The 27,975-nt window shown below is 44.5% G+C and overlaps 1 protein-coding gene across 4 annotated transcripts in view; it reads right to left on the bottom strand.

Moving 5' to 3' along the window:
- The window catches only part of MYO18B (myosin XVIIIB), a 242,511-nt gene that overhangs the window by 34,396 nt on the left and 180,140 nt on the right, over window positions 1-27,975 (bottom strand). For all 4 annotated transcript variants that reach the window (XM_077160698.1, XM_077160699.1, XM_077160696.1 and 1 more), the window contains exon 38: window positions 416-546. In XM_077160698.1, the coding sequence (XP_077016813.1) occupies window positions 416-546 (131 nt within the window). The remainder of the gene's footprint in view (window positions 1-415; window positions 547-27,975) is intronic.

Below are 27,975 nucleotides of genomic sequence, written 5' to 3'. Positions count from 1 at the left end.
GGCAATTTCATGAGGTTCACTCTAATATTATGAGATCTATTTTATAGAAGAGGAAGTTAAGCCCAGATTAGACATATTCCTTGCTCAAGGTCACACAGCCTGAGTCCATTTTGCAGCCACTTCACCCTATTGCCTCGCCAAAGGCCAGGAGAGACAGACCATGTGGCATAAGTGCTAGTGGGGGGCACAAGAGTGGGGATGGGACAAAATGACAACATTGACATGTGCTGGGAAGCATCCTGTCTCTCCCCACCTAAGCAGTGCTGTTATTTCTCCCACCTTCTGAAAGTAGGTTCTCCCAGCAGATGTGGCCTCCAGGCCCAAGAGTTGGAGCTCTGTTTGTTGAAGTTCACAGGGCTCCACAGGGTGCAGCCCACCCGCTGTGTCCAGCCTCTCCTGGCCCCTTGCAGGTTACCTTTCTGTGTCACTGTCGCTGGATGCCACCTCTTCCAAAGCAGCCTGCAGGTCTGCAATCCGCCTGATGGACGTCTCCAGGTCTGTCTGGAGGGTTTGCCTCACCACCGTAAGCTCCTCCACGTACTTCTCCTGGAGACAAAAACCACAAGCACAGGATGACTTTGGCCAAGAACCTAGCCCACCCATGTGCTCTCTGGGGATGAGATACACCCCAGGCTAAGTGCCCGGGACTTGGCAGGCCCTCCATTGGGTGTTCTCTATGGATGGGCACATCTCATCCTCAGGCAGATGCTCCAAGCATTTATAGAGGAGGAAATGGATGCTTGGTGCCTCTTGGGCATGCCTTAAGGACAGAGCTCACTCTGCCACGCAGGGGCTCTTCAACCCCATGTGCCCAGAGCCATGCTCTGACTGAGTGCCACCACAGTGCCTGCTGCCTGGTGGGTGCGCTGTCTATCAGATGGATGAGCAAATGCACAAACCAATAAATGTTGCCTGGAGTGGCCGCAGAGGCACGTTCTGGAAGCTGAGCCTCTGTCCTAAGTCTTGGAGTGGTAGGGCAGAATCAGAACGGCTTCCTTTCAACTCTGCCACCAAAGGCAAAGACAGAAAATCCCACAACTTCCAGTGGGGTTCCCTCCGAGCAGTAAAACACCAGCTGGCATTTACTGAGCACTTTCTGTGTGCCCAGCCCTGTACTGAGGGCTTAATATACATGACTTCAGACTCGGTCCTCGCAACAAGCCAGACAGGTGGGTCTCAATTATCGCCCCCATTTTACAGATGAGGAACTGAGGCCTTGAGAATTGAAGACTTAATGGCAGCACTGGAACCCGAACTCAGTGCATCTGACCCTGCTTCAGTGCTCATTCCTTTATTCTCTGATACTTTCCTAATCAAAACCTTTTTTTTTTTGGCATGGGCAGGCACTGGGAATCGAACCCGGGTCTCCAGCATGGCAGGCGAGAACTCTGCCTGCTGAGCCACCATGGCCCACCCCAGAATATTTTTTATTGCAGTAACATTTAAACTAAAATTGGCCATATTAACCATCTTCAAGTGGTATTAATTGCATTCACAATATTGTGCTACCATTTCTACCTTCCATTAGGAAATTTTTTTCATCCTCCCCAAAAGAAACTGAGTCTCCAATAAGCAATAATTCCCCTCTCTCCCTTCACCCACCCCCGGTCACCTCTACGCTACTCTCTGTCATTATGAATTTGCTTATTCTAGATACTTCATACAAATGGGATTATAAAATGTTTGTCTTTTTGTTTCTAAATTATTTCACTTAGCATAATGTTTTTGAGGTTCATATGTCAGAATTTCATTTCTTTTTATAGGTGAATAATATTCCCTCATACTGACAGACTATATTTTGTTGATCCAGTCATGTGTCAATGGACACTGGAGATACTCTCTCCTTTTGGCTATTGTGAATAATGCTGCTATGAACACTGGTGTACAAATAATCTGTTCACGTCCCTGCTTTCAATTCTTTGGGGCATATACCAAGAGTGGAAATGACAGCTCATGCGATAATTCTAGGTTCAACTCTTTGAGGAACCACCAAACTGTCTTCCATAGCAGCTGTACCACTTTGCATTCCTGCCCGCAGTACACAGAGTTCTATTTCTCCACACCCTTAACACATTTTATTTCCATTTTTGTTTTTGCTGTTTTCTCTCCAAATAGCAGCCATTCCAATGTGTGTGAAGTAGCCTAACAGGATTTTGCCCAGACTCTTTGGAAAGTCTCTGGCTTCCCTTTGCAACTTATTTCATGTACTATTACCCTTCAATGCAGTGGTTGTCAGTTGGGTGGATTGCGCCCCTCAGGTGATACCTGGCCATCTCTGGAGACATTTTTGGGTGCCACAACGTGGCAGGGGTTGTGAGTACTAGCATCTAGTGGGTAGATGCCAGGGATGCTGCTCCACATTCTACAAAGCACAGGATGGCCCCAAGGCAAAGAACTCTACTGCAAAAATATCAATAGTGCTGGGGTTGAAAACCCTGAATTAAAGCAGGAATCCCACTGGGAGAAACACTCAGAGAGGTGAGAATATTTAAGGGTGCTGATAGAGGGGGGTTATAGATAGAATTTTTCTTTTAAGCTCTTCTAATTATGTAGTATTTATTTGCTGACCACCATGGAAAAGGAACACACATATATCATCCATGGAAGGGGGAAAATACACAGATTTAGGGCCAGATATAAGTCCCATTCCCAGCTCCCCATTTAACTCACTAGCTGGGTGACCCTGAACAGTTTATAGCTCCTCTCTGAGCCTGGGACCATTTTCTTTACTTTGTAGATAAGGAAACTAAGGCCTGTAAGTCACTCAGGGTAGTAAGGAGCACAGCCGGGATTTGAACTCAGTCCGCCTAGATCCCACTCCAGTGCTCTTTCTATGTGTGCACACCTCAAAAGAAGTCAGAGAGGGCCATGGCTGCTCTCCATTATGGGGAGAAGCCCAGCTCACCTTAGCAGACCAGCTTGTCCATTCACCCTATTGTAATGCTCATTCTGAGCCTCTCAACTGATTTTCTTTTAGATTTTAAAGAGAGAAAGAGAGAGAGAAGGGCAGCAGGCAAAGGCTAAGCAAGCCTGAGGGTTGAGGTGACCTGATGAGAGACGGGGGTGGCATGAAGAGAAGTAGGGGGAGGGTGAGCAGGGACTGGCAGTAAATTTTAGTTGATTGAAGCTGCCAGCTGTGAATTCCCCATCTCAGTGCTGACAAGGTGAGAGATGCTCCGAGGCAGGGGCCTTCGGGCAGGAGGCCAGTGGACTGTCAGAGAAAATAATGCACGCAGAGGGATGGCAAGGAGGGTGCTCGCCCTAGGATGCCAGTGTGTCAGTTCATAAAGATATTGAGAAAAAAAAAAAACGCCTGCATGCAAACTGCTGGCACCTTAAGGGAACATTTGCACAAGCTCAGCTTCTTCCTCGTGGGTCAGGATGACAGTGTCACTGGAAATTGGTCATCTCCCAGGAGACCAAGCACCTGTGTCTCGGCTACGACATGGAGGCAGAGAAATCTGGACTTCTGCCTTAAATGCTAGCAGGAGTCTCCACAGCTGGTCCATGGCAGACACATGGTAGGTTCACTGGATTCCGTAAACGTTGGCTGAATAGATGTCCATCTCAGAGACGAAGAGACTAAAGGCCAGAGCACAAAATGACTTGTCCAGGACCCCATGGCTGTGAAACTACAAAGCAAGGGGAGCATCCAGGTCTTGGTGCTCTGACCTTTTCAGCCATCTGTGCTGAGAGAGGAGCAGGCAACGAAGATGTCCCCTCTCAGTTTTGTACGGATGGACCTTGGGGGGTGGGGGTGGGGGTCACAAGCCCTCTTGCCTCCAGCAGTGTCATGAGGAAGATGCAGCAAGCATTTAAGTCTACATCCTCAGAGAACCTCCGGCTCTCTGAGCAGGTGCTGTGTTTCAGGGATGGGTGCACAGAGGAAATAGAAACTCGAAATGGGTCAGACCCAAAGAGTCATGAAAATGCCTTGAAAAGTCTGGTTTGGCATGCTCTGGAGCTGAGCTGCCCGGGTTTGCATCCCAGCTCTACTGCTCACTGGCGGTGTGATCTTCAGCAAGCTACTCAATTTCTCTGACCCCCAGCTGTCTCCTTGGAATGAGGGCCATAAGAGAGCCTCCCTTAAAGGGCTGTTGGGAGGAATCAATGAGCTGATGTATATGAAGTGGGCAGAGAAAAAGGAGGGCCTGGCAAACAGTGCCACCACTAAATCTCCATGAGGAACCTCGGTAAAGGGAGGAGCTGTCCCCATGTTCCTGCGATGGACAGTGAGGAGGTCTGCCCAAGGACACACAGTGAATGGGGAGATTACAATGCAGGACTCTGGTTCCAAAGCTTTTTTACTATCCTTCAGGGCAAAGATATGGGTAGAAAACAAGAATAGCAGAGGATATCAGCTAGACAGAGCTAGGAGAGCCGAGAGAAGAAAACCATCAATAGACAAGGGCAGCTTCAGGGGTCTGTGACAACCTCTCAGTCCTCCACATTGTCCACACTATCCCCTCGCCTTCCACACTCATCCTACACTCACCAGGGGACACACATCAGGCTTAGTGGAAACACCCCAAGGAGAGGAAATTGGAAAATTCAGGGTCAGGGTAATCAGCAATCAGCAAACCTTCCCTGCTTCAACGAGAAATCCAAATGGAATCCACTGATTGCAGAGGCCAATCATTAAACTGACGCAGTGCTACAGACTCCCTGGGGCAGAAAACACAAGGCCTCAGCCAGAGACCGCTTTGAGAAACGGGGAGAGGGAGGCACCCGCGAGGGCAATGGGGCACAAGGGAGGCCGCTCCCTTCAGGCCTGGGAGTCAGGTCTTCTCCCACCCTCCCTGGAACAGTAAGTGGGCTGGTCACAACTATTACTTAGGACCAATGATGCGCGAGATTAGTCAGGACTGTGTTTCCGTGGAGTTGTGTTTTAAGGCCAGGTGTGAGCTTGGTATACCCTGTTGTTATCTCTCTGTGGAGACATGAGCCAGAGAAGTTCTGGGGAAAATTTAGGATATAAAACCATTTAGAAAATGTATGCATAGCAGAAACCCACTAAAAACTATAGCATTTGCCAGAGTAATTTATAACAATAATACAGTGATATGTACATTGTAATGGACACAGAATATATATCTGCTCGTATATATTATATAGTCATATACCATTCATTCATTTATACATCCATTCAACGAACATTTATCCAGCACCTACAATGCGTCAGCACAGACTGATTTAGGTACAAGTGATATAGGTATATAAGCTTCTAACTTCCATGGGGTTTAACTTGACCTTTTTGAAGGGACCTAACCTATCTCTATTAGCAGTTCATAGAACCTGGCAGGCGCTCAGTAAATGTTTCGAAATTGAATGAGTGGTGTTATTATATGCTTACTGACAGTGAACGAAGGAAGGGAAAGGGTACCGCACACACTTACAAATGCATACATAATATACACAATGTACATAGAGACAAATATAATAATATATAGTGTGCAGATGAAATACATACTTACTGGCCTCCCCAGCATTGCTTGAGAGAATCATTAGCCTTTGTTAAATTTGCAAGTTACTCCCCCTGGAGCGTGTCATACAGGGTTGCCCTCATGGGAAGCAGTTTATTTGATAATGAGTGGCTGCGACTGAAAGCTTCTCCTCTTCTGATGTTCAGTTAGAGGCTAATATTTAAACTGTTGTTTTCTTTACCGAGAGTATCTCAGTCTCACAGGACTCTCTCCTGTCTACAAAGGCACAGGGCTCTCATATTTTAGCCTCTGCAGCTATGGAGGTTGCCTCCCTACCCTTTTGAGCTACCCCTGCAAGATACCCCAAAATTAATTTCACATATACCACAGAGTCTATATTATAGATCAAACCATCCCCCAAAATGCCTCCAAATTTGATGAAATTTCATCCTGTAACTTTCTTCTGACATAGTAAAAAACAGAAACTTAATGTTTCAAAGCCTATATTTAAAAAGTGTTTGTGTGTATACAGCCATATACATATATATTATAAACATATGACTATGGATGTTTACACAAATATGTATGCATATAAATGTAAGTATGTATGGTATGTACTCATACCAACAAACACACACACACACAAATGTTCTAGTGTCTAACACACAGCACACACTTAATAAATCTTCGTTGAACTAACAAATAATTTATATTTCTCACAGCACTCTGCTAAGGATTTAAAATACTATATCTCATGTAATCTTTTTAGGAACCTTCAGAGTCAGGTACTATATAAGAGCATAAAAAGTAACAAGAGGGCAGGCCATGGTGGCTCAGCAGGCAGAGTTCTCGCCTGTCATGCTGGAGACCCAGGTTCGATTCCCAGTTTCTGCCCATGCCAAAACAAAAGTAACAAGACTATTACAACAAATGGTTCCAGTGGTTATTATCTCTGCATGGTAAGATGTCAGGTGACTTTTTTCCTTCTTACCCTCTTCTAGATTTTCTGCAAAGAAAATGAATTGCTTTTCTAATTAGAAAGTTAAAAATATATAGGACTTCATTTGTCCCTGGCACTGCACTGAACATTCCCCCATTCACCTGCTCAGTGCCACGGGGGAAGCCCTGCAGATGTTATTTGCCCCTTTTCCCAAATGAGCAGGCTGAGCCTCAGAGGATCCATCACATGCCTCGGGACACAGAACAGAGAAGTGACAATCCAGATTTGGATCCAACTAAGCTCTTTCCCCTCTACTCTAACTGCTCCTGCTTCACCCAAAGAAGCTCAAGTGCCTGGGATGGGGAGAAGGTTCCCGGTTTCATCCAAATCATCCTAGGGTCACTTGCCTGGGAGAAATGAGAATGCAGAGGGAAAAATTAAGAAGTCTGGCAAGCGCTCCAAGACTACCCGGTATATTAGCAGGGAGTGTTCAGACCCATTGTGGGAAAGGTAAGAGGTTGATATGCCCTCTTAGAAAACCCAAAAGCATGCATCAGTTTTTCTTACTTAAAGTTGAAAAAGGACCCAATCTCTAGCAGGAAAGGGAACTGGGAAGAAGGTGGCCATCATTATACAAGGTACTTTCTTTGTAATTAACCTGTAAATTAATTGTTTTGTTCTATTTTTTTTTATGATGTGTAGACATAGAGAAGTTCATCAAAGGTCCCAAAATGACACACCTAGATAGTGTGATTCACACTCTGGCCTGCCTATGTTCTTTTCGAACGTTAAGCAAATAGCTGGCAACTCCATACCCTCTTTTCTTCACCTAGGACAGGCATGTCTAATCGATTGCTGCAAACACTCTCTTAGGCACCAAGCAAAACACTTCATGCCAGGGCTGCCCTCTGCCTTCTCTGCTAGCATCAAGCAGAACTCTCCGAACTCTGCTATGCTTTAAAGGAATGACGTCAACGCTCTTAGAGGTGCCTTCTGAATCCTCAAAGAAGGCACTAACGTTAGTTGGTTGTTTGGGGGATGTTTACTTCACCTCGAAAACTGATGAGTATCCTGTGGAACTAGATCTGTCCTGTATGGGGAGACCCTGGAGGGTGAGGAATGTGAGAGAGGCAACCAACCGGGAGAATCACTGACTTCAGAACAAGAAGAGCCCTGTAGCAACTATGCGAATTTTGAAGAGTTACCAATTCTTCCTGAACTTCGGGTCTTCATCTGTTATAATGATAGTATTATTTCCTGGCAAAAGGTTGTCACGAAGTACAAATGAAATAATGTAAAATTGTACACCCAGCAGTGGGCACATTGAACTCAGAGGTACACACCTACTACACAACAAATGTCTTCATTTATTTCTTTTTGAGTAAAGGCTTTGAAAATATGAAGCCTGGAGGCACTGTGTAGTGAGGACATCCTAATCTTTCTGAAATTGAAGTCAAAGAACCTGATATCTTTAGCTGAAGCCAGAAAGATGTTATAAAATCAGTCAGGAAAATAGAAATCACTTCAGGTAATTCAACCAAAGGAATTTAATACAGGGAATTGGTTATTCAGGTGATGCAAATGTTGAGAAGCAAAGAGAGACTAGTGCAGGAAGGCACTAGCAACCTAAGGCTGGAAAGAAAAAGGCTTAGAAGGTGGGCCTCCAAAGGGAGGAGAAACCTCAACAGGGGCTATGCAATTCTACCTGGGTTCGTGGAGAAAGGGAGGCTAACAGAAGAGGGGCTGATTAAGAGATGCCATCTGGGTCAGTGTAAGACAGAGGAAAACCGTGGCTGCTTTTCTTCTCCCACCCTTCAACTTTCCACTAATTTCTTTCATTGGCTGAACCTTCCAGAAGGCAAGGAAACTAAAGAGCAGAGGGGAGAAGAGGTGGGAACGGACCTGAGAGCAAACAGGTAGAGGACTGGCAAGTACAGGGCACAAAAAGATCAATCATCATATTGAAGACAGACATGAGTTTTCAGTCTATAAAAAATTCATCAACTTATAAGATCTGCACACTTTTTATATGTGTAATTCAAGGAAAAAGTCATAAGAAATATGGAATTATGATTTTCAAGTACTATAGAATCAAGGGCTATATTATGAGCCCCAAGTCTGTATTAGTTACCTACTGCTGTATAACAATTACCCAACAGTTAGTGTCTTAAAACATCAATAAAAATTTATTCTTTCTTATTATTTCTGGGTCAGGAATTCAGGACTAGCTTAACTGGATGGTTCTGGGTCAGGATCCACAGTAAGCTGAATAACGTCCACGTTCTGATCTTTGAAGTGTGTGAATGTTACCTAATATGGCAAAAGGGACTTTGTAGATATGATTCAAGTTAAGGATCTCGAGAAAGGGAGATTATCCTGGATTAGCTTGGTGAGCCATAAATGTAATCACAAGGATCCTAATGAGAGAGAGGTAAGTGGGTCAGTGGAGAAAAAGACATCAATGTTATGACAGAAACAGAGTGGGGTGATGAGACCAGGAGCCAAGGATTGCCAGCTAAAAGCTGAAAGAGGCAGAAATGGATTCTCTTCTGGTGCCTGCAGAAGAAAACAGTCCTGCTGACACCTTGATTTTAACCTCTTAATACTCATTTTGGACTTCTGACTGCTAAAAACTATAAGGAAACAAATGTGCATTGGTTTAAGATACTACATTTATGGTCTTTTGTTATAGCAGCAACAGGAAAGTGATACAGACTCTCTCACGATATCACATCCAGATATATATGCAGGTATTAGTCCAAATGTCAGCCAGGCCTGCGGCTGTCTGAAGGTGTGCCTGACGCTGGAGAATCCCCTTCCAAGAAGGCTCACTGACAAGACTATTGGCTGGAGACCTGTGTCCCTCATGGGCTTTTAGCAGGAGGGCTCAGATCCTTGCCAAGCAGGCTCTCCACTGAACTGCCTGAGCTTCCTCATGACGTGGTGGCTGGCTTCCCCCAGAGCAAGTGATCCAGGGGAGAATGAGGTAGAACGTCTTGTGTCCCTAGCCTTGGAAATGATGCACAGTATTCCTGAAGAATACGGGCAGGGGACTCCACAGGGGGTGTGTGTTGGAAGTGGGGATCATTGGGGGCCACCTTAGAACCAGGTTACCATAGTCGCAATTATAGTTCTGCACTTGCAGGCTCCATTACAATGGGTTCCCTCGCCCACAAAGGAAATCCCTACACTGTAGTTCCCTGAACTTCTTCCCATGCCCAGGAATATACCACGGCTTCTTGTCTTCTAAATATCATTGCTTTGCTTTCCTTATTCAAACCGGATTCACTAAAGAGAATTTAGAAAATACAGAAAGAAGCAAAGGTAAAAAAATGTCAAAAATCCCCCTTGAGTCTGTTACTTGGCTAGTACTCTGGGTAAATCTGTTGGTGCAGGTCCAGCCTATATTCATTTCAGTCTATGTGTATAGAAATGTATATTTCACACACATTCAGGCAACATGGTTATAGATGAAAGGTGGAATGGAATTAGCTACGTACATATTCGTACATCAGGTACATACCTGCAGACACACATGCCTCATACTGAGGGATAAACTGAGGCTCAGAGGAGGGAGTAACCTGGCCAGGTTGCAGGGCCACTGGGTGGCAAAGGTAGAACTAGAACTCAGCCTTTCTTACCCAGGTTGTTTTTCTGTTAGAAAAATGCATATTTTCTCCTTTTCAGCCTCTTTGGATAGGCTGTTTCTGCCTAAAACTACTTGGGCAGAAAAGGTACCAAGGACTAGGGCTCCTATGGTGAGGAGGGGACCCAGGACTCGGGTCTCAGGGTCCCAAGTTTCCCATGATGGGTGGGAGTGGGTAGAACTCCTTAGGTGGGCACAAGACCCCATACCCAAAGGGGAATGCAGCTGAGGGTTTTTTAGTCCAGTGGGGTGGGGACTGGAAGGGAAGGGCGATCAGCCTTCAAGACACCAGTGTGCAACCTCTGCCCTACATCTTTAAGTCACAGGTGTGCAAACCACTATCTAAACACTATCTAAATTTCCTTAAAGCTAACTATTCAAAGCTTGTAGCCCTCCAAGTCCCCAGAAATGACTTCCAATGCAAGATCTTCTGAGAGGGGCAGGGGATGGCTGTCCCTGGGGTGCAGCCTTTTCAAGGTTCCCATTCAGCAGGGCTGTCACATACCCCTAGCTGCAAACAGACATTCTGACCTGAGATAAAATCTAAACACCCAGCTCCTGACTTCCCACAGTCACCCACCTCTTCCTTCCTGAAAAAAAGAAAAAAGGCATTTCATTTTTCTGCTTAAATGCAAATATGACATATCTGTGCCATCCAATTTTCCCGACAGGGGAATAATTATATCAACATAATTAAGTCTCAAATGCAAAAATTATCTGTACTGCATAGACCGACAAGACACCTCCCTGCATCACAGGACCACTGTTCCAGCCAGCAATTTCAAGCCACCTTTGACATGTCTTATTTCAATTTAAATGGAAGTACAACTCACATTTCTTCTCAGCCCACTAGCCCACGTGGTTTTGGAAACAGGGACACTGAACTTTCAGACTTCATAAATGGCTATTGGGTTTGGCATCTGAAGAGGTTTAATGTGGTAACAACTTATTACTTACCAGGGTTCCTTCTCTGGGCCTCAAGTAACTCAATACAATGGGCTAATCTCTTGCCCCTGTCGCCTCCTCTCTATTGTCTTATCAGTACTATCTTCAAAGGACTCCGATAGTCTCAAACTGGCGCTCCTCTCTTCCATCCAGTCCCCTCGTCAATCCCTGTTCTGCAAAGCATGCAAGAGGGGAATCTCTTTAAACCTGATCATGTAATTTCCCAGCTAAAAAGCTTTCGGTAGCTCCTCATGTCCCCCAGCCCAAACTTCATGGTTTAGCAGAGCAAGCCCTTCACTGTCTTTCTCCCAACCTGTCCTCTGAACTTCTCCTTCTTCTGCTTACCTTCTGAACCCTACACATCAATAACCCCCAAAGTTCTCACCAGCTTCCAAACATGCCATGATCATTCATGCCTACCGTTCCCTCCATCTGTAATACCCTTCCCTGCCTGATCCCTTATCTGACAAGCACATGCTTATTCATTCTTCAGGACCCATTCCATAGTTGCCTCCTTCATGATGCCTCCCCTGGGTAGAATTATCTCCTTTTCATCTCTGTGCTCTTAGCATTTGTACAAGTCACTGCAATAAGCATATATCCCATCATAATATAATTATTTTCCATATCTCAAGTTTCCTGTTACATAGAGCTCCTTATGACTATGGTCATGCCTAGCCTTATGTCCTGAATGCATAGACCAGTAGCTGGAATTTTCAAGGCAGCACATAAATACGTCAGTGTTAAATTCTCCCAGTTTTAAATTTATGACTTGGGTAGGGTCAGCAGGTCTTTCCAATATGGATCTCTGATTCACATGGACACGGGAGTGCCACCCAGCTCCAAGTGTGCACAGTGTGACCCAGGACAAGACTTGTCACCCCTCTGACCCTCAGTTTCTTCATCTGTAAAATGGGAATACAGAGGCAGCACTGTATTGTCAGGACAAATTGAGGATTCATGGATATAAAGTTTTGGCACATTGCCTAGCATGCAGCAAGGGCTTGACAGGCACCAGCTTTCTCAGAACTACGTGTGTGTGTGACAGCTTGTGAAATGTGGCAAGTTTGGAGGATTTTTTCTCTATTTTGACGTCTCCTCACTCATACCCCATATCCCTTGCCCCATCACATTCCTCACTTAGGCATCTAATGCACTCAGCCCTGTACTTCCTATTGGCCACACTATTTTAACTCCCCCTTGTGGACCCCAAAGCCCACCTGTCCCCTCTCCACCCAAACACACTCACCCTATGTCCCCACTCCCTCGCTGCCAGGTCAAAGCCATGTGAGCATGTCTGTGAATCAGGTAAAATCATTATTGCCAATGGGCCAGTCCCTCCGTTAACCCTGTTAACATCTTCATGTGTCCAGAGGAGTTCCAGGAGAGACATGACTGAGGACTGCAGCCAGGGCCCAGCAATACAGGAGTCACACGATCACAACTGAACCGAGCTATCTGGGCCAGCGGTGACTGAAGCGACTGCAGCCCACAGCTGCGTCAGGGAGACAGTCCAGTGGCACGAGTGTGCCCTGCGCCAGGATTCCAGAACAGGAAGCGGAACCTATGACTGCACTACTCCCCAAGCACCAACGAGAATGCCCTCAAGTCTGTGCCCTCCTCTCTATAATGGGTATCAGCTACTTCCTTCTCTCCCAGACAGAGTTATCACAAGGCTAAAGCCACACTCAGGTGCTTTGTAAACGGAAGGACTGAAAGCATCGGAGGTCATTATTATTCTAGTGCTTTTTCCCTCTTCAGAGACCCACTTTTCTTTTCAGGCACATCCGCTTGCCTCATTAATGACGGAAGCCCCGGCCAGAGTTCCCAACAGGCTGAAGCACCATCATGAATAAGCTCAAGTAAGTAGCTAGCAACACCACCTCCCAGGAAAATCAACCCTCATCAGAAGTTCTGTATCATTAGACATGTTCCTTTAAGAATTGATGAGGGGAGTCTTGGAGTGGAGTTGTTGATATTGGCGATCAATGCCAGATCCTGGCGTTCCCCAGGCTTGGATCAGAGTCAATGCAGTTTCACTGAGAAATGGGGGTGGGCTTGGGAGCTGCTGTCAGAGAAAATGGTGCATTCTACACAGACAGAAAGAGGACGCAGTACCCCATGCAGCCAGGCGTGATCAGGACCAGAAATTCAGACAATGATTTCTGGGCTTGATTGGCTTCCATCTGCTTAGGCGAGAGGATATTCCAGAGGTACAGACACCACAGCCTCATCTCAAAATGATGGAAAGCTCCACCTATTGATTTGGAATGGATTTTTTGATTGTTACAGCTCCTATTTATCCATGACCACTTTTTAGTGGTATTGGTTCAAGCACCCATGAACTTCTCTGACTGAGGGGGGCTCTACATGGCCTCCAGAGAGGGACTCTAGGTAGATTTTAATTTTCTGGACTGAAGGATGGTGAACTAAAGCAGAGTTTTCAATCTAAGTGTTGTGAACCAGATAATTTTTTGTGGTGGGTGGCTATCCTGTATATTGTAGGAGGTTTAGTGACAGCTCTGGCTTCTATCTACTAGATGCCAGTAGCACCTCTTCAGTGTGACAATAAAATGTCTCCAGATATTGTCAAATGCCCCTTGGGGAGCAAAATCAATCCTGGTTGGGAATGACTGAGCTAAAGGTATAAGATCCATGAGAACAGGTGATAGAAAAGACACCAGGCTCTGGAGCCAAACAGATGTCAATTACAACCCTGGCCCAACTGCTTCCAGCTGCTCATTTTAAAAACATAAACCTACCCTTAGCCATAGTTTCCTGGATCTGGAAGAAGGGGGAAATATGAAGCACTGCCGGCCTTCTCCAAGTGAGATCCCTGGACTGGCAGCAGTAGCAGCAGCATCTGCCCCAATTGCTGAATCAGAATCTGCGCTTTAACAGCACCCCTGGTGATCTGTAGGCATGCAATGTTTGAGAAGCCTCAGCATTGTGGTTTTTGGAGTCAAAGACTGATTACATATCCTGGTGCCTACCTTCCCTAGTTATTTTGCCTTGGGCAAGTCACTTTACCTTTTCTAAGCCTTTTAAAAGAAAATAAAGATAAGAATATGATCTCTTTCATAAGGTTGAAAATGCAGATTTAATTAGATGGTGCACTGAAAGCCTCTTGTACACTGTCTTCCCCATAGTAGACCCACAATAAAGGTTAGTTCCCAGACTGCCCCCAACTCTGCTTTCAGACTTCTCGCAGAATATAACATTAGGAAGCCTGGCCTCCCAGCAGTGGAACAAAGATGTTGAAGTTACCGCCATACGTTTTTGTGCTCTTCCTTTTGATGGAGCCTAAATTATAGCACTTGGCCACTTATGGTCCATTTATTCATTTATTGACTCAGTAGGGGAGAAAAACAACTGCTAAGTTGTGTGCTCTCTCTCTTTTCCTTCCACATCTCAAGGTTACAGCCCCATTGTACACACTTCTTGGATGAATAACCTCATCAAATCCACCTCACAGCTGGAGTCCTCTGGCCTTTGCCAGGTCCATCCATTATGTCTTCTAGGTACTCAGGGTCAGCTCCTGCTTCTAATAGAGGGGTGTGGCTCCCCAGAGCTGATCAGCACTTCTCATCCGGTGGGGATTCTGGCAGCCACTCAGTACTTCATCTCAACTCTAGGAGATGGCTATTTGGCTCTTGCCCAGTGCCAGGCAGCACTTTAGCAATGTCCCCCTAAGGCTCCTTCCCCTTTCTGGAGGCCAGTTGCTGCCAGCAGACAGAGAATGACCTGAACTGGGCACACCTGCTGTTAACGTGGCACTGTGTTGGAATGGGGTCTGCTGGAGCTGATGGACAGCTGTGAGATTTCTGTGCAAATCTAAGTGCTTAACGGGAAAATGGACATTAGAATAAAGCCTGCAGGTCAAACCTGGCCTGCCACCTGTTTTTGAAAATCAAGTTTTATTGGAACATAACGACACCCGCACATTTACGTATTATTGTCTGTGACTGCTTCCTGCTACAATGACAAAATTTAGAAGTTGCTACCAAGAGGTGGGGGCTCCACAGAGCTGAAAATACTTACTATCAGGACCTTTGCAGAAGATATTTGCCGACCTCTATTCTAAAATTCTAAAGTTCTAAAATTCCATAGCAACGGGAACTAACAATTCTAACAAAATTTAGATTCCAATATTCCAAGCTTCTGTTTGGTTGAACCACATGAAATTAACTATATTTAACCATTTTTTAACCTATGCAAATGGCAAATTCATATAGCTCCATTTCAGATTTTAATATTATATATGTCTAATATTTTAAGATTTGATAAGCCTTGAGATTTTCTGCTATGAAGATACTAAAGTTGTACACTTATGTGGGTGTAAATGTTGAGGAGCCATACTGATAATTAGGGAGTGCTGTTATATCAGAGGAGGGGGGAGGTATGAGAGTTAATCAGCAGACATAAAAGGGTTTAGTTAGTAAACTCATTAAAAAAGAATATATATCAGTAGGGCCTTAGGAGAAATACATGAAATACAGAGGGGAGAGGACAGCATTTGCATCCATGCCATCCCAAGTCTAGGGTGAACCAAGGAACTAATGGGGTTTGACTGGATGAAGCTGAGGAACTATATGAGCTCAGCTGAGTATACACTTTTGTTCTCTTGGTGGCTTCAGAAACAGGTCCCCCTGCTTCTGAAAATGAAATGATGGTGAGAAAAGCCATGCGTGCATGAAAGAGGAACTGTAAATGAAGTGGCATATGGTCTAGCTAGGTTCACCCTGGGGAGAAGTCTGGGAGGAAATGGAGGAGAATAGGATGGGAGCAAAGGGGATGAATTTGCATTACACATAGAAGGATGAAGTCTGCTTGAGGTTTTCCAGGGCTGTGCTGGCCAATATGGGAGCCACTGGGCATATGAGGCTGTTATGGAACGCGGCCAGTGCGACCGTGAAGCTGAATTGGTTTATTTCTTTAATTTCAATTGATTAACATTTAAGTAACCCCGTAAGGTTGGTGTATACCATATTGGTCAGTATACCTCTAGGGCCATCATACATGTTGTAGGGAGGGTGGAAAGGAATCTAAATGTCTGGGAGCCCCACTAGGGAACCTGTTCTCTCTATTGAAATAGTCACTCCAAGGAAGGGATAAAATTGTAGGGACTCAAGCTTCCAAGAGCCCTTGGTCTCTGTGCTCTGTGTTCATTGTTTCCGTGGCTCTGCCATTTTAAGATTCATTGTTTATCTGTGGTCTAAAGACTCAAAGCAGGGAAGGGCAGACTTGCTGAGGAAACCCTAACTGACAGTCAGCCCCATTTAGTAAAGCTGGCTCTCAGTTTTGCATATTTTGTGGAATCAGTCAACAGAGAGTAAATATCTGGACCCTCACTGGGTGCATGGCCAGTTTTTGGAGGCCACAGTGGAGGGTGAAGAGGGAAGTGGCCTCTAACAAGAGGAAGTAGTTGGTGTAAATGGAGAAAAAGACACAGAAACCAAAAACCAAATAACTAATGCAATTAAGACAAACTGGAGAGTAGACTATGTAGTTAAGGTCTGGATGGAAGGAAATCCTGTCTCTAAACTTTCTCGGCCTCAGTCTTCTCATTTGTAAAATAGGCATGATTAAACAGCTATATTGGGCTCCTTCCATGCATACAAATCACTTGAGGGTCTCGTTAAAACGCAGGTCTGGGTCCTGGAGAAGATGGCGGCTTAGTAAGGCACGCGGGTCTTAGTTCCTCCTCCAGAACAACTACTAAAGAACTAGAAACAGTACAGAACAGCTCCCGGAGCCACAACAGAGACCAGACACACAGTGTACCCCATCTGGACCGGCTGGACCGGCTAAGAGACTCCGCTGCTGTAAGGTCCCCGAGAGGCGCGCGTTTCCCCGGGCTGCAGCGGCTGGTGGCCAGAGCCCCTCACTCCCTCCCTCCTGGGCCGGCTGGGAACTTTGGATCGGGGGTTCCCAAAGCCGTGGTGGCCGGCGACCGGAGCCCCTTCCACACACGCGGCTTCCCGGGCCAGCTGGGAGCCTCGGAACAGCGGTTCCCCAAGCCGCGGCGGCTGGCACCACTCCCCCACAGGCGACTTCCCGGAGGGAAAGGAAAGAGTCTCCAACAGTAGTAGAGACTGAGCCCAACCTAACACCAGTAGTGGCATTAATGAACAACTTATGACTACTAAAAATAGGCCCTCAGCTCAGGCGAAACTGATCAAGGTGGAAGTCGCCAATTGGGCTAACTGAGAAAAGAGGAAAGGGGGCAAAACAGAGCTTTCTGTGACTGTTTCTACGGAGGCTTCGTTGCCTCTGGGCTCAGCGCTGGGATTACACAGGTTGCAACTGCCCCAAACGCAGAAACAGGCTGCTTTCAGGGCTCTCTACCACCTGAACCTTCCCCGCGGGAGGGGTGAAACACAACTCAGGTGGAATTCCTCTCTACAGGAACTCAGATCCCAGGACTTCGCAATTTGAAGCCATTAAAACCAACCTACAAACTTTCCTCTGTCTCCACCACACACCCAGCAGTGAGAGTCTTCCAAAGTTAAAGGAGCCACAACATATTTTGCTGGTGGGACCCGCAGACAGACAAGCACGACATACTGGGCAGGATAAGAAAAACAGAGCCCAGAGACTTCACAGGAAAGTCTTTCAACCTGCTGGGTCTCACCCTCAGGGGAATCTGATTAAATGCCCAGACGCCAGCAAAAAATAACAAATCACACCAGGAAAATTGAAGATATGGCCCAGTCAAAGGAACAAACCAATAGTTCAAATGAGACACAGGAGCTGAGACAACTAATGCTGAATATACAAACAGAAATGGAAAACCTCTTCAAAAACCAAATCAATAAATTGAGGGAGGACATGAAGAAGACAGGGGCTGAACAAAAAGAAGAAATGGAAAGTCTGAAAAAACAAATCACAGAACTTATGGGATTGAAAGATACAGTAGAAGAGATGAAAAAAACAATGGAAAACTACAATCGTAGATTTCAAGAGACAGAGGCTAGAATTAGTGAACTGGAGGATGGAACATCTGATATCCAAAAAGAAACAGAAACTATAGGGAAAAGAATGGAAAAATTTGAGCAGGGGCTCAGGGAATTGAATGATAATATGAAGCGCACAAATATACATGTTGTGGGTATCCCAGAAGGAGAAGAGAAGGGAAAAGGAGGAGAAAAACTAATGGAAGAAATTATCACTGAAAATTTCCCAACTCTTATGAAAGACCTAAAATTACAGATCCAAGAAGTGCAGCAAACCCCAAAGAGAATAGACCCAAATAGGCATTCTCCAAGACACTTACTAGTTAGAATGTCACAGGTCAAAGAGAAAGAGAGGATCTTGAAAGCACCAAGAGAAAAACAATCCATCACATACAAGGGAAACCCAATAAGACTATGTGTAGATTTCTCAGCAGAAACCATGGAAGCTAGAAGACAGTGGGATGATATATTTAAATTACTAAAAGAGAAAAACTGCCAACCAAGACTTCTATATCCAGCAAAATTGTCCTTCAAAAATGAGGGAGGGGGGCCAAGATGGCGGCTTAGTAAGGTATGTGTGTCTTAGTTCCTCCTCCAAGGCAACTACTAGGTGAACAGAAACAGTGCAGAACAGCTCCTGGGGCCACGGCAGGGAATGGACACACAGTGTACCCCAGTCTGGACTGGCTAGTCTGACTGTGAGACTCGGCTGCGGTGAGATCCCCGAGCGGCGCGCGACCCCCCAAGCAGCGGCAGCTGTGGCGGCCGGAGCTCCTCCCTCCCTCCTTCCCAGGCCGGCTGAGAGTCTCGGAGAGGCAAGTTTCCCAAGCCGCGGCGGCTGGTGCCCCTCTTTTGCGGGCGGCTTCCTGGTCCGGCTACGAGTCTCAGATCAGAGGGCTACCCAAGCCGCGGTGGCCCTCCCCCATGGGCGGCTTTCTGGTCCAGTGGCAAATTCCCTAGGCCGCGGTGGTCTGCGACCGACACCCCTCCGGGGAGAGGAGGGAATTTCCGACAGTGGCAGGGACTGGGTCTAACCAAACACCAATAGGGAAATTAATAAAGGAGCCCCAGGATCCCCTCAAGCCGCGGCGGCTGATGCCCCCACCACGCGCGGCCCCCCGAACCAACTGAGAGAATTGGATCGGAAATCCCCAGGCCGCGGAGAACGGTGACGGGGGGATCCCTTCCAAACACGTGAGACAAACGTGTGCCACGAGCGCCACCTACTGGGCAGGATAAGAAAAACAGAACCCAGAGATTTCACAGAAAAATCTTACAACCTTGTTGGGTCCGACACCCAGGGAAATCTGACTAAATGCCCAGATGCCAGCAGCAGAAGATAACGGTCCACGCTCAGAAGATTGAGAATATGGCCCAGTCAAAGGAACAAACCAATAGTTCAAATGAGATACAAGAATTGAGACAACTAATGCTGAATATACGAACAGAAATGGAAAACCTCTTCAAAAATGAAATCGATAAATTGAGGGAGGACATGAAGAAGACATGGGCTGAACATAAAGAAGAAATAGAAAAACTGAAAAAACAAATCACAGAACTTATGGAAGTGAAGGATAAAGTAGAAAAGATGGAAAAAACAATGGATACCTACAATGATAGATTTAAAGAGACAGAAGATAGAATTAGTGATTTGGAGGATGGAACATCTGAACTCCAAAAAGAAACAGAAACTACCGGGAAAAGAATGGAAAAATTTGAACAGGGTATCAGGGAACTCAAGGACAATATGAACCGCACAAATATACGTTTTGTGGGTGTCCCAGAAGGAGAAGAGAAGGGAAAAGGAGGAGAAAAACTAATGGAAGAAATTTTCACTGAAAATTTCCCAACTCTTATGAAAGACCTAAAATTACAGATCCAAGAAGTGCAGCGCACCCCAAAGAGATTAGACCCAAATAGGCGTTCTCCAAGACACTTACTAGTTAGAATGTCAGAGGTCAAAGAGAAAGAGAGGATCTTGAAAGCAGCAAGAGAAAAACAATCCATCACATACAAGGGAAACCCAATAAGACTATGTGTAGACTTCTCAGCAGGAACCATGGAAGCTAGAAGACAGTGGGATGATATATTTAAATTACTAAAAGAGAAAAACTGCCAACCAAGACTCCTATATCCAGAAAAATTATCCTTCAAAAATGAGGGAGAAATTAAAACATTCTCAGACAAAAAGTCACTGAGAGAATTTGTGACCAAGAGACCAGCTCTGCAAGAAATACTAAAGAGAGCACTAGAGTCAGATATGAAAAGACAGAAGAGAGAGGCATGGAGAAGAGTGTAGAAAGAAGGAAAGTCAGATATGATATATATAATACAAAAGGCAAAATGGTAGAGGAAAATATTATCCAACAGTAATAACACTAAATGTTAATGGACTGAATTCCCCAATCAAAAGACATAGATTGGCAGAATGGATTAAAAAACAGGATCCTTCTATATGCTGTCTACAGGAAACACATCTTAGACCCAAAGATAAATATAGGTTGAAAATGAAAGGTTGGGAAAAGATATTTCATGCAAATAACAACCAGAAAAGAGCAGGAGTAGCTATACTAATATCCAACAAATTAGATTTCAAATGTAAAACAGTTAAAAGAGACAAAGAAGGACACTGTATACTAATAAAAGGAACAATTAAACAAGAAGACATAACAATCATAAATATTTATGCACCGAACCAGAATGCCCCAAAATACGTGAGGAATACACTGCAAACACTGAAAAGGGAAATAGACTCATATACCATAATAGTTGGAGACTTCAATTCCCCACTCTCATCAATGGACAGAACATCTAGACAGAGGATCAATAAAGAAATAGAGAATCTGAATATTACTATAAATGAGCTAGACTTAACAGACATTTATAGGACATTACATCCCACATCAGCAGGATGCACCTTTTTCTCAAGTGCTCATGGATCATTCTCAAAGATAGACCATATGCTGGGTCACAAAGCAAGTCTTAACAAATTTAAAAAGATTGAAATCATACACAACACTTTCTCGGATCATAAAGGAATGAAGTTAGCAATCAATAATAGGCGGAGTGCCAGAAAATTCACAAATACGTGGAGGCTCAACAACACACTCTTAAACAACGACTGGGTCAAAGAAGAAATTGCTAGAGAAATTAGCAAATACCTCGAGGCGAATGAAAATGAAAACACAACATTTCAAAACTTACGGGACACAGCAAAGGCAGTGCTAAGAGGGAAATTTATTGCCCTAAATACCTATATCAGAAAAGAAGTAAAGGCAAAAATGCAGGAATTAACTGTCCACTTGGAAGAACTGGAGAAAGAACAGCAAACTAATCCCAAAGCAAGCAAAAGGAAAGAAATAACAAAGATTAGAGCAGAAATAAATGAAATTGAAAACATGAAAACAATAGAGAAAATCAATAAGACCAGAAGTTGGTTCTATGAGAAAATCAATAAGATTGATGGGCCCTTAGCAAGATTGACAACAAGAAGAAGAGAGAGGATGCAAATAAATAAGATCAGAAATGGAAGAGGAGACATAACTACAGACCTCACAGAAATAAAGGAGGTAATAACAGGATACTATGAACAACTTTACGCTAATAAATACAACAATTTAGAGGAAATGGACGGGTTCCTGGAAAGACATGAACAACCAACTTTGACTCAAGAAGACATAGATGACCTCAACAAACCAATCACAAGTAAAGAAATTGAATTAGTCATTCAAAAGCTTTCTAAAAAGAAAAGTCCAGGACCAGATGGCTTCACATGTGAATTCTATCAAACATTCCAGAAAGAATTAGTACCAACTCTCCTCAAACTCTTCAAAAAAATCAAAGCGGAGAGAAAACTACCTAATTCATTCTATGAAGCCAACATCACCCTCATACCAAAACCAGGCAAAGATATTACAAAAAAAGAAAACTACAGGCCAATCTCTCTAATGAATATAGATGCAAAAATCCTCAATAAAATTCTAGCAAATCGAATCCAGCAACACATTAAAAGAATTATACATCATGACCAAGTAGGATTCATCCCAGGTATGCAAGGATGGTTCAACATAAGAAAATCAATTAATGTAATACACCATATCAACAAATCAAAGCAGAAAAATCACATGATCATCTCAATTGATGCAGAGAAGGCATTTGACAAGATTCAACATCCTTTCCTGTTGAAAACACTTCAAAAGATAGGAATACAAGGGAACTTCCTTAAAATGATAGAGGGAATGTATGAAAAACCCACAGCTAATATCATCCTCAATGGGGAAAAATTGAAAACTTTCCCCTAAGATCAGGAACAAGACAAGGATGTCCACTATCACCACTATTATTCAACATTGTGTTGGAAGTTCTAGCCAAAGCAATTAGACAAGAAAAAGAAATACAAGGCATCAAAATTGGAAAGGAAGAAGTAAAACTATCACTGTTTGCAGATGATATGATACTATACGTCGAAAATCCGGAAAAATCCACAACAAAAATACTAGAGCTAATAAATGAGTACAGCAAAGTAGCAGGCTACAAGATCAACATTCAAAAATCTGTAGCTTTTCTATACACTAGTAATGAACAAGCTGAGGGGGAAATCAAGAAACGAATCCCATTTACAATCGCAACTAAAAGAATAAAATACCTAGGAATAAATTTAACCAAAGGGACAAAAAACCTATATAAAGAAAACTACAAAAAACTGCTAAAAGAAATCACAGAAGACCTAAACAGATGGAAGGGCATACCGTGTTCATGGATTGGAAGACTAAATATAGTTAAGATGTCAATCCTACCTAAATTGATTTACAGATTCAATGCAATACCAATCCAAATCCCAACAACTTATTTTTCAGAAATAGAAAAACCAATAAGCAAATTTATCTGGAAGGGCAGGGTGCCCCGAATTGCTAAAAACATCTTGAGGAAAAAAAACCAAGCTGGAGGTCTTGCACTGCCTGACTTTAAGGCATATTATGAAGCCACAGTGGTCAAAACAGCATGGTATTGGCATAAAGATAGATATATCGACCAATGGAATCGAATAGAGTGCTCAGATATAGACCCTCTCATCTACGGACATTTGATCTTTGATAAGGCAGTCAAGCCAAGTCACCTGGGACAGAACAGTCTCTTCAATAAATGGTGCCTAGAGAACTGGATATCCATATGCAAAAGAATGAAAGAGGACCCGTATCTCACACCCTATACAAAAGTTAACTCAAAATGGATCAAAGATCTAAACATTAGGTCTAAGACCATAAAACAGTTAGAGGAAAATGTAGGGAGATATCTTATGAAACTTACAATTGGAGGTGGTTCTATGGACCTTAAACCTAAAGCAAGAGCACTGCAGAAAGAAAGAAATAAATGGGAGCTCCTCAAAATTAAACACTTTTGTGCATCAAAGAACTTCATCAAGAAGTAGAAAGACAGCCTACACAATGGGAGACAATATTTGGAAACGACATATCAGATAAGGTCTAGTATCCAGAATTTATAAAGAGATTGTTCAACTCAACAACAAAAAGACAGCCAACCCAATTACACAATGGGAAAAAGACTTGAACAGACACCTCTCAGAAGAAGAAATACAAATGGCCAAAAGGCACATGAAGAGATGCTCAATGTCCCTGGCCATTAGAGAAATGCAAATCAAAACCACAATGAGATATCATCTCACACCCACCAGAATGGCCATTATCAACAAAATAAAAAATGACAAGTGCTGGAGAGGATGCAGAGAAAGAGGCACACTTATCCACTGTTGGTAGGAATGTCAAATGGTGCAACCACTGTGGAAGGCAGTTTGGCGGTTCCTCAAAAAACTGAATACAGAATTGCCATATGACTCAGCAATACCATTGCTAGGTATCTAGTCAAAGGACTTAAGGGCAAAGACACAAATGGACATTTGCACACCAATGTTTACAGCAGCGTTATTTACAATTGCAAAGAGATGGAAACAGCCAAAATGTCCATCAACAGACGAGTGGCTAAACAAACTGTGGTATATACATATGATGGAATACTATGCAGCTTTAAGACATACTAAACTTATGAAGCATGTAATAACATGGATGGACCTAGAGAACATTATGCTGAGTGAGTCTAGCCAAAAACTAAAGGACAAATACTGTATGGTCCCACTGATGTGAACAGACATTCGAGAATAAACTTGGAATATGTCATTGGTAACAGAGTTCAGCAGGAGTTAGAAACAGTTTAAGATAATGAGTAATTGGAGCTGAAGGGATACAGACTGTGCAACAGGACTGAATACAAAAACTCAAAAATGGACAGCACAATACTACCTAATTGTAATGTAATTATGTTAAAACCCTGAATGAAGCTGCATCTGAGCTATAGTTTTTTTTTGTTGTTTGTTTTTTTGTTTTTATATATATATTTTTTGTATTTTTTATTTTTATTTTTTTCTCTATATTATCATTTTATTTCTTTTTCTGTTGTCTTGCTATTTCTTCTTCTAAATCGATGCAAATGTACTAAGAAATGATGATCATACAGTTATGTGATGATATTAAGAATTACTGATTGCATATGTAGAATGGAATGATTTCTAAATGTTGTTAGTTAATTTTTTTTTAATTAATAAAAAAAAAGGGGGGGAGGAGAGACAAATGAGACAAAATAATGTCAATGGCTGAGAGATTCCAAACAGAGTAGAGAAGATATCCTGGAGGTTATTCTTAAGCATTAAATAGATATAACCTTTTTAGTTGGAGAGGCTGGAGGGAACTGCCTGAAAATGTAGAGCTGTGTTCCAGTAGCCATGTTTCTTGAAGATGATTATATAATGATATAGCTTTCACAATGTGACTGTGTGATTGTGAAAACCTTGTGTCTGATGCTCCTTTCGTCTACCTTATGGACAGATGAGTAAAACATATAAATTAAAAATAAATAAATAATGGGGAAACAAATGTTAAAATAAATTTAGTAGATTGAAATGCTAGTGATCAATGAAAAGGATGGGTAGGGGTATGGTATGTATGAATTTTTTTCTGTTTTCTTTTTATTTCTTTTTCTGAATTGATGCAAATGTTCTAAGAAATGATCATGATGATGAATATACAACTATGTGATGATATTGTGAATTAATGATTATATATGTAGAATGGAATGATCATATGGTAAGAATGTTTGTGTTTGTATGTTGGGACATTTAATGAATAAATTTAAAAAAAAAAAGAATTAAGACCCACACTGGGCCACACCTTAACTGAAGTAACCTTACCGAAAGGACATAATTATAACAATAGTATGGGTTCACACCCACAGGGATGGAATGACCAGTTTCAAACCATTACACAGTCCCTAGGAGCCTCTCCCCAGAACCAAACACCTTGGACAGAAGGTGCAAGAGCAGAAGCTTCCGTTTCCTAATTCTTCTTCTGATTCCAGCGGCAATCCCTGAGTTGCCGCTGCACCCCGAGATGCCCGGGTGTCCGCAGGGCGCTGGCCCGGCGCGTGAACCTGACAGCCTGAGGATCCTGAACACCGCCATGCACCGCGCGCTGTCCGTGGACCCTGAGGCCAACGGTCACTGGAGCCCTACTCGCTTCGCCTCCGGCTGTGTCCGCAGACTCCAAACTTCTGGAAGCGGAATCCCTGCTCAAGGAACCGCCCCGCCTCGCCGCTGTCATGGGCAGCTACCTGAGCAGCTACCTGGGCGCGCCCCAGCCTGCACCGCCACCCCCGGCCCCGAAGCGCCGGTCCCCGCCGCCCAGGCCCGCCCGCAGCCAACCCGGCCCGGCTCAGCGCCCGGTTCTGCACGTCCCCAGTGAGCGCTGGGTGCGCACCCGACCCCTGCCCCAGATCCCGCCTGAATGGGAGCCCGTCAGTCTCCTAGGGCTCTGGTCACCGAGGCTTGTAGGCGCTTTCCTAACAAGCTGCCCCTGCAGACCATTTCTGGGACAGATCCATCCTGCGCCTGGGACACTTACAGGAAGAGGTGGCTGTGGAATGCCGGGAACCGCAGACGGTTCAGGAGCCCCGTCACGGTCAAAATCGCCCCTCCTGAGAGCAGAGGGAGCGGCTTTACCATTTGCTCAACCCCCGCGGAGTCCCCAGACCCCTGTGCCAGGGAGACTGTGCTGAAGGCCCTCAGCCGGTGCAACACGGGGAAGAAGAAGTTTGACCGGCCGCTCTGGTTTGAGATTCCCGAAGACAAGAGCAGGAAGCCCAGCCCCGAGGCCAGGCGGTCTGCCTTCAAGCCTGTGGTGAGAAATGGGGTGACCCCTACCTTTGTGCCCAGACCCGGGCTTCTGAAGAGGAGACTGCGCTTCGGGAGAGAGACTGTCTGGGGGGAGAAGGCTGTCCCCAGGCCCAACGTCCAGCCTTTCCTGCCTGCTGCCCAGCCCGCTGCAGGGACAGTGCCAGCCTGAGGAACAGGTCCTCCTCTGGATAGGTGGGCGAAGATGCAGCACTCCTGGGACCTCCGGCCTTCCTATAGTGCCTGGGAGCAGCATCAGCGGGGCCACTTTGCCACTGGACTCACCCAGCCTGCTGGCTTCCTTGGCTGTTGAGAGCCAGGGCTGCACACCCACCCACAGAGACTCCAGACCACAGCAACTTTCATCCTTCAAACCCGTTTTCTTTTCCTGTTGGGATACCAGGTCACCTCTTTCCTCTCCAGCCCACAGGCCTGCCCGTCCGTCAGATCCCTGTCCATACCCTGTCCTTCCCACCAAGCAATGCATTTTGTTAGGAATGATGGTCCCCCAAATCCCCACCCTCATGCTCCTGCACTTTCCGCCACCATTTCTGTACCCCATGGTTGAACCCACACTGAAGCTCCCAAAACAGGAGGTTATAGCCCCTGTGTGCCTGTCCACACCACAGCTGCAGCACCTCCCAGGGCTGCCCTCCCCACAGCTCTCAGTGCACAAACCCCACCTTCTAGCACATCTCTGCTAGTCCCCAAAGTATTGCCTCCCTAAGGAATCAACCGTGCTCCCCATCACACCTCAGTGCTGCTTGCAGAGCCTCTGTCCTCCCTACTTCTGTCCATCAGACATCCCCACCCCGGATTTCTGGCTGAGCCATCTAGGAGCTGCTGGTCACCTAAGGGCTCCTTGCCTCTATTTTGGAAGAAACTGGAAGTTCAAGGCCTCTGTGACAGATGAAGGATGAGGTGAGGCGGAATCCTAGGACATGGACTCTGCCACTCCCACACTGAAGAGATGTTGTATATACCAGAGACCTTGCCTTTCCCTGCCCATTCCTCCTCCCAGACTTTACCCTGGAAGCAGAACTTGACAGAAAGTCACAGTGCCTTCCTACTGCCCCAGTTTGACCAGTTGTTATAAATAAAGATTAATTTGCAAAGTTTTCAAAAATAAAATAAAATAAAATAAAAAAACGCAGGTCTGGGGCCGGGACTGAGGTTATGCATTTCTGTAGCCAAGGCTGCCAGTTTGTGAAGACAGAAGATCCTAAGCCATAGGGAATTGGGGAGATGAGATGATATATGGCCAAAAACATGCCTTAGGTCTGGCATAAATGATACGTGGTCATAATGAATAACACAAGCCATACATAACCCAACTTGAAATCAACCTCCAGCTGATATTCATAACAGGAAAAAACAAAACAAAACAAAAACACAGACTCACCAATCAGGGCTCTTTCTGTTTACACTTTTTCTTTGAAGTGCAATATTTTTCCTTGCTTAGGCGCATAATGACTGAAAGCATCACCACACTAAAGTCTCAATTGTCCCTAGGACCCTGCCCAGAAATCATACTAACTGAAACGCAAATACAGAGAGGAGATTTCAAACACATCACCCTTAACTTATGGACACACAGCCTTGAAAGTTGGCTGATGAGGAAACATTTTATTTAACATGAACTGCTTGCTCTAAGAGCAAAAGAGTAAACAGAATCTTAACTTGTATACTTGGGGTTTTCCAGCTGAGGCAGCAACCCTATAATGAAAATGGGGTAGATTGTGCCAGGGAAGGTATTTCGGTGGGAGGTGACTGGTAAAACAGATCACAGAAGAACCATCCTCGGGCAATTGAGAGCTACTTTCACATGA

The sequence above is a fragment of the Tamandua tetradactyla genome, chromosome 5, assembly GCF_023851605.1.
Source record: "Tamandua tetradactyla isolate mTamTet1 chromosome 5, mTamTet1.pri, whole genome shotgun sequence".
NCBI classification, from domain to species: domain Eukaryota; kingdom Metazoa; phylum Chordata; class Mammalia; order Pilosa; family Myrmecophagidae; genus Tamandua; species Tamandua tetradactyla.
This window is presented reverse-complemented; position numbering and strand designations above follow the sequence as displayed.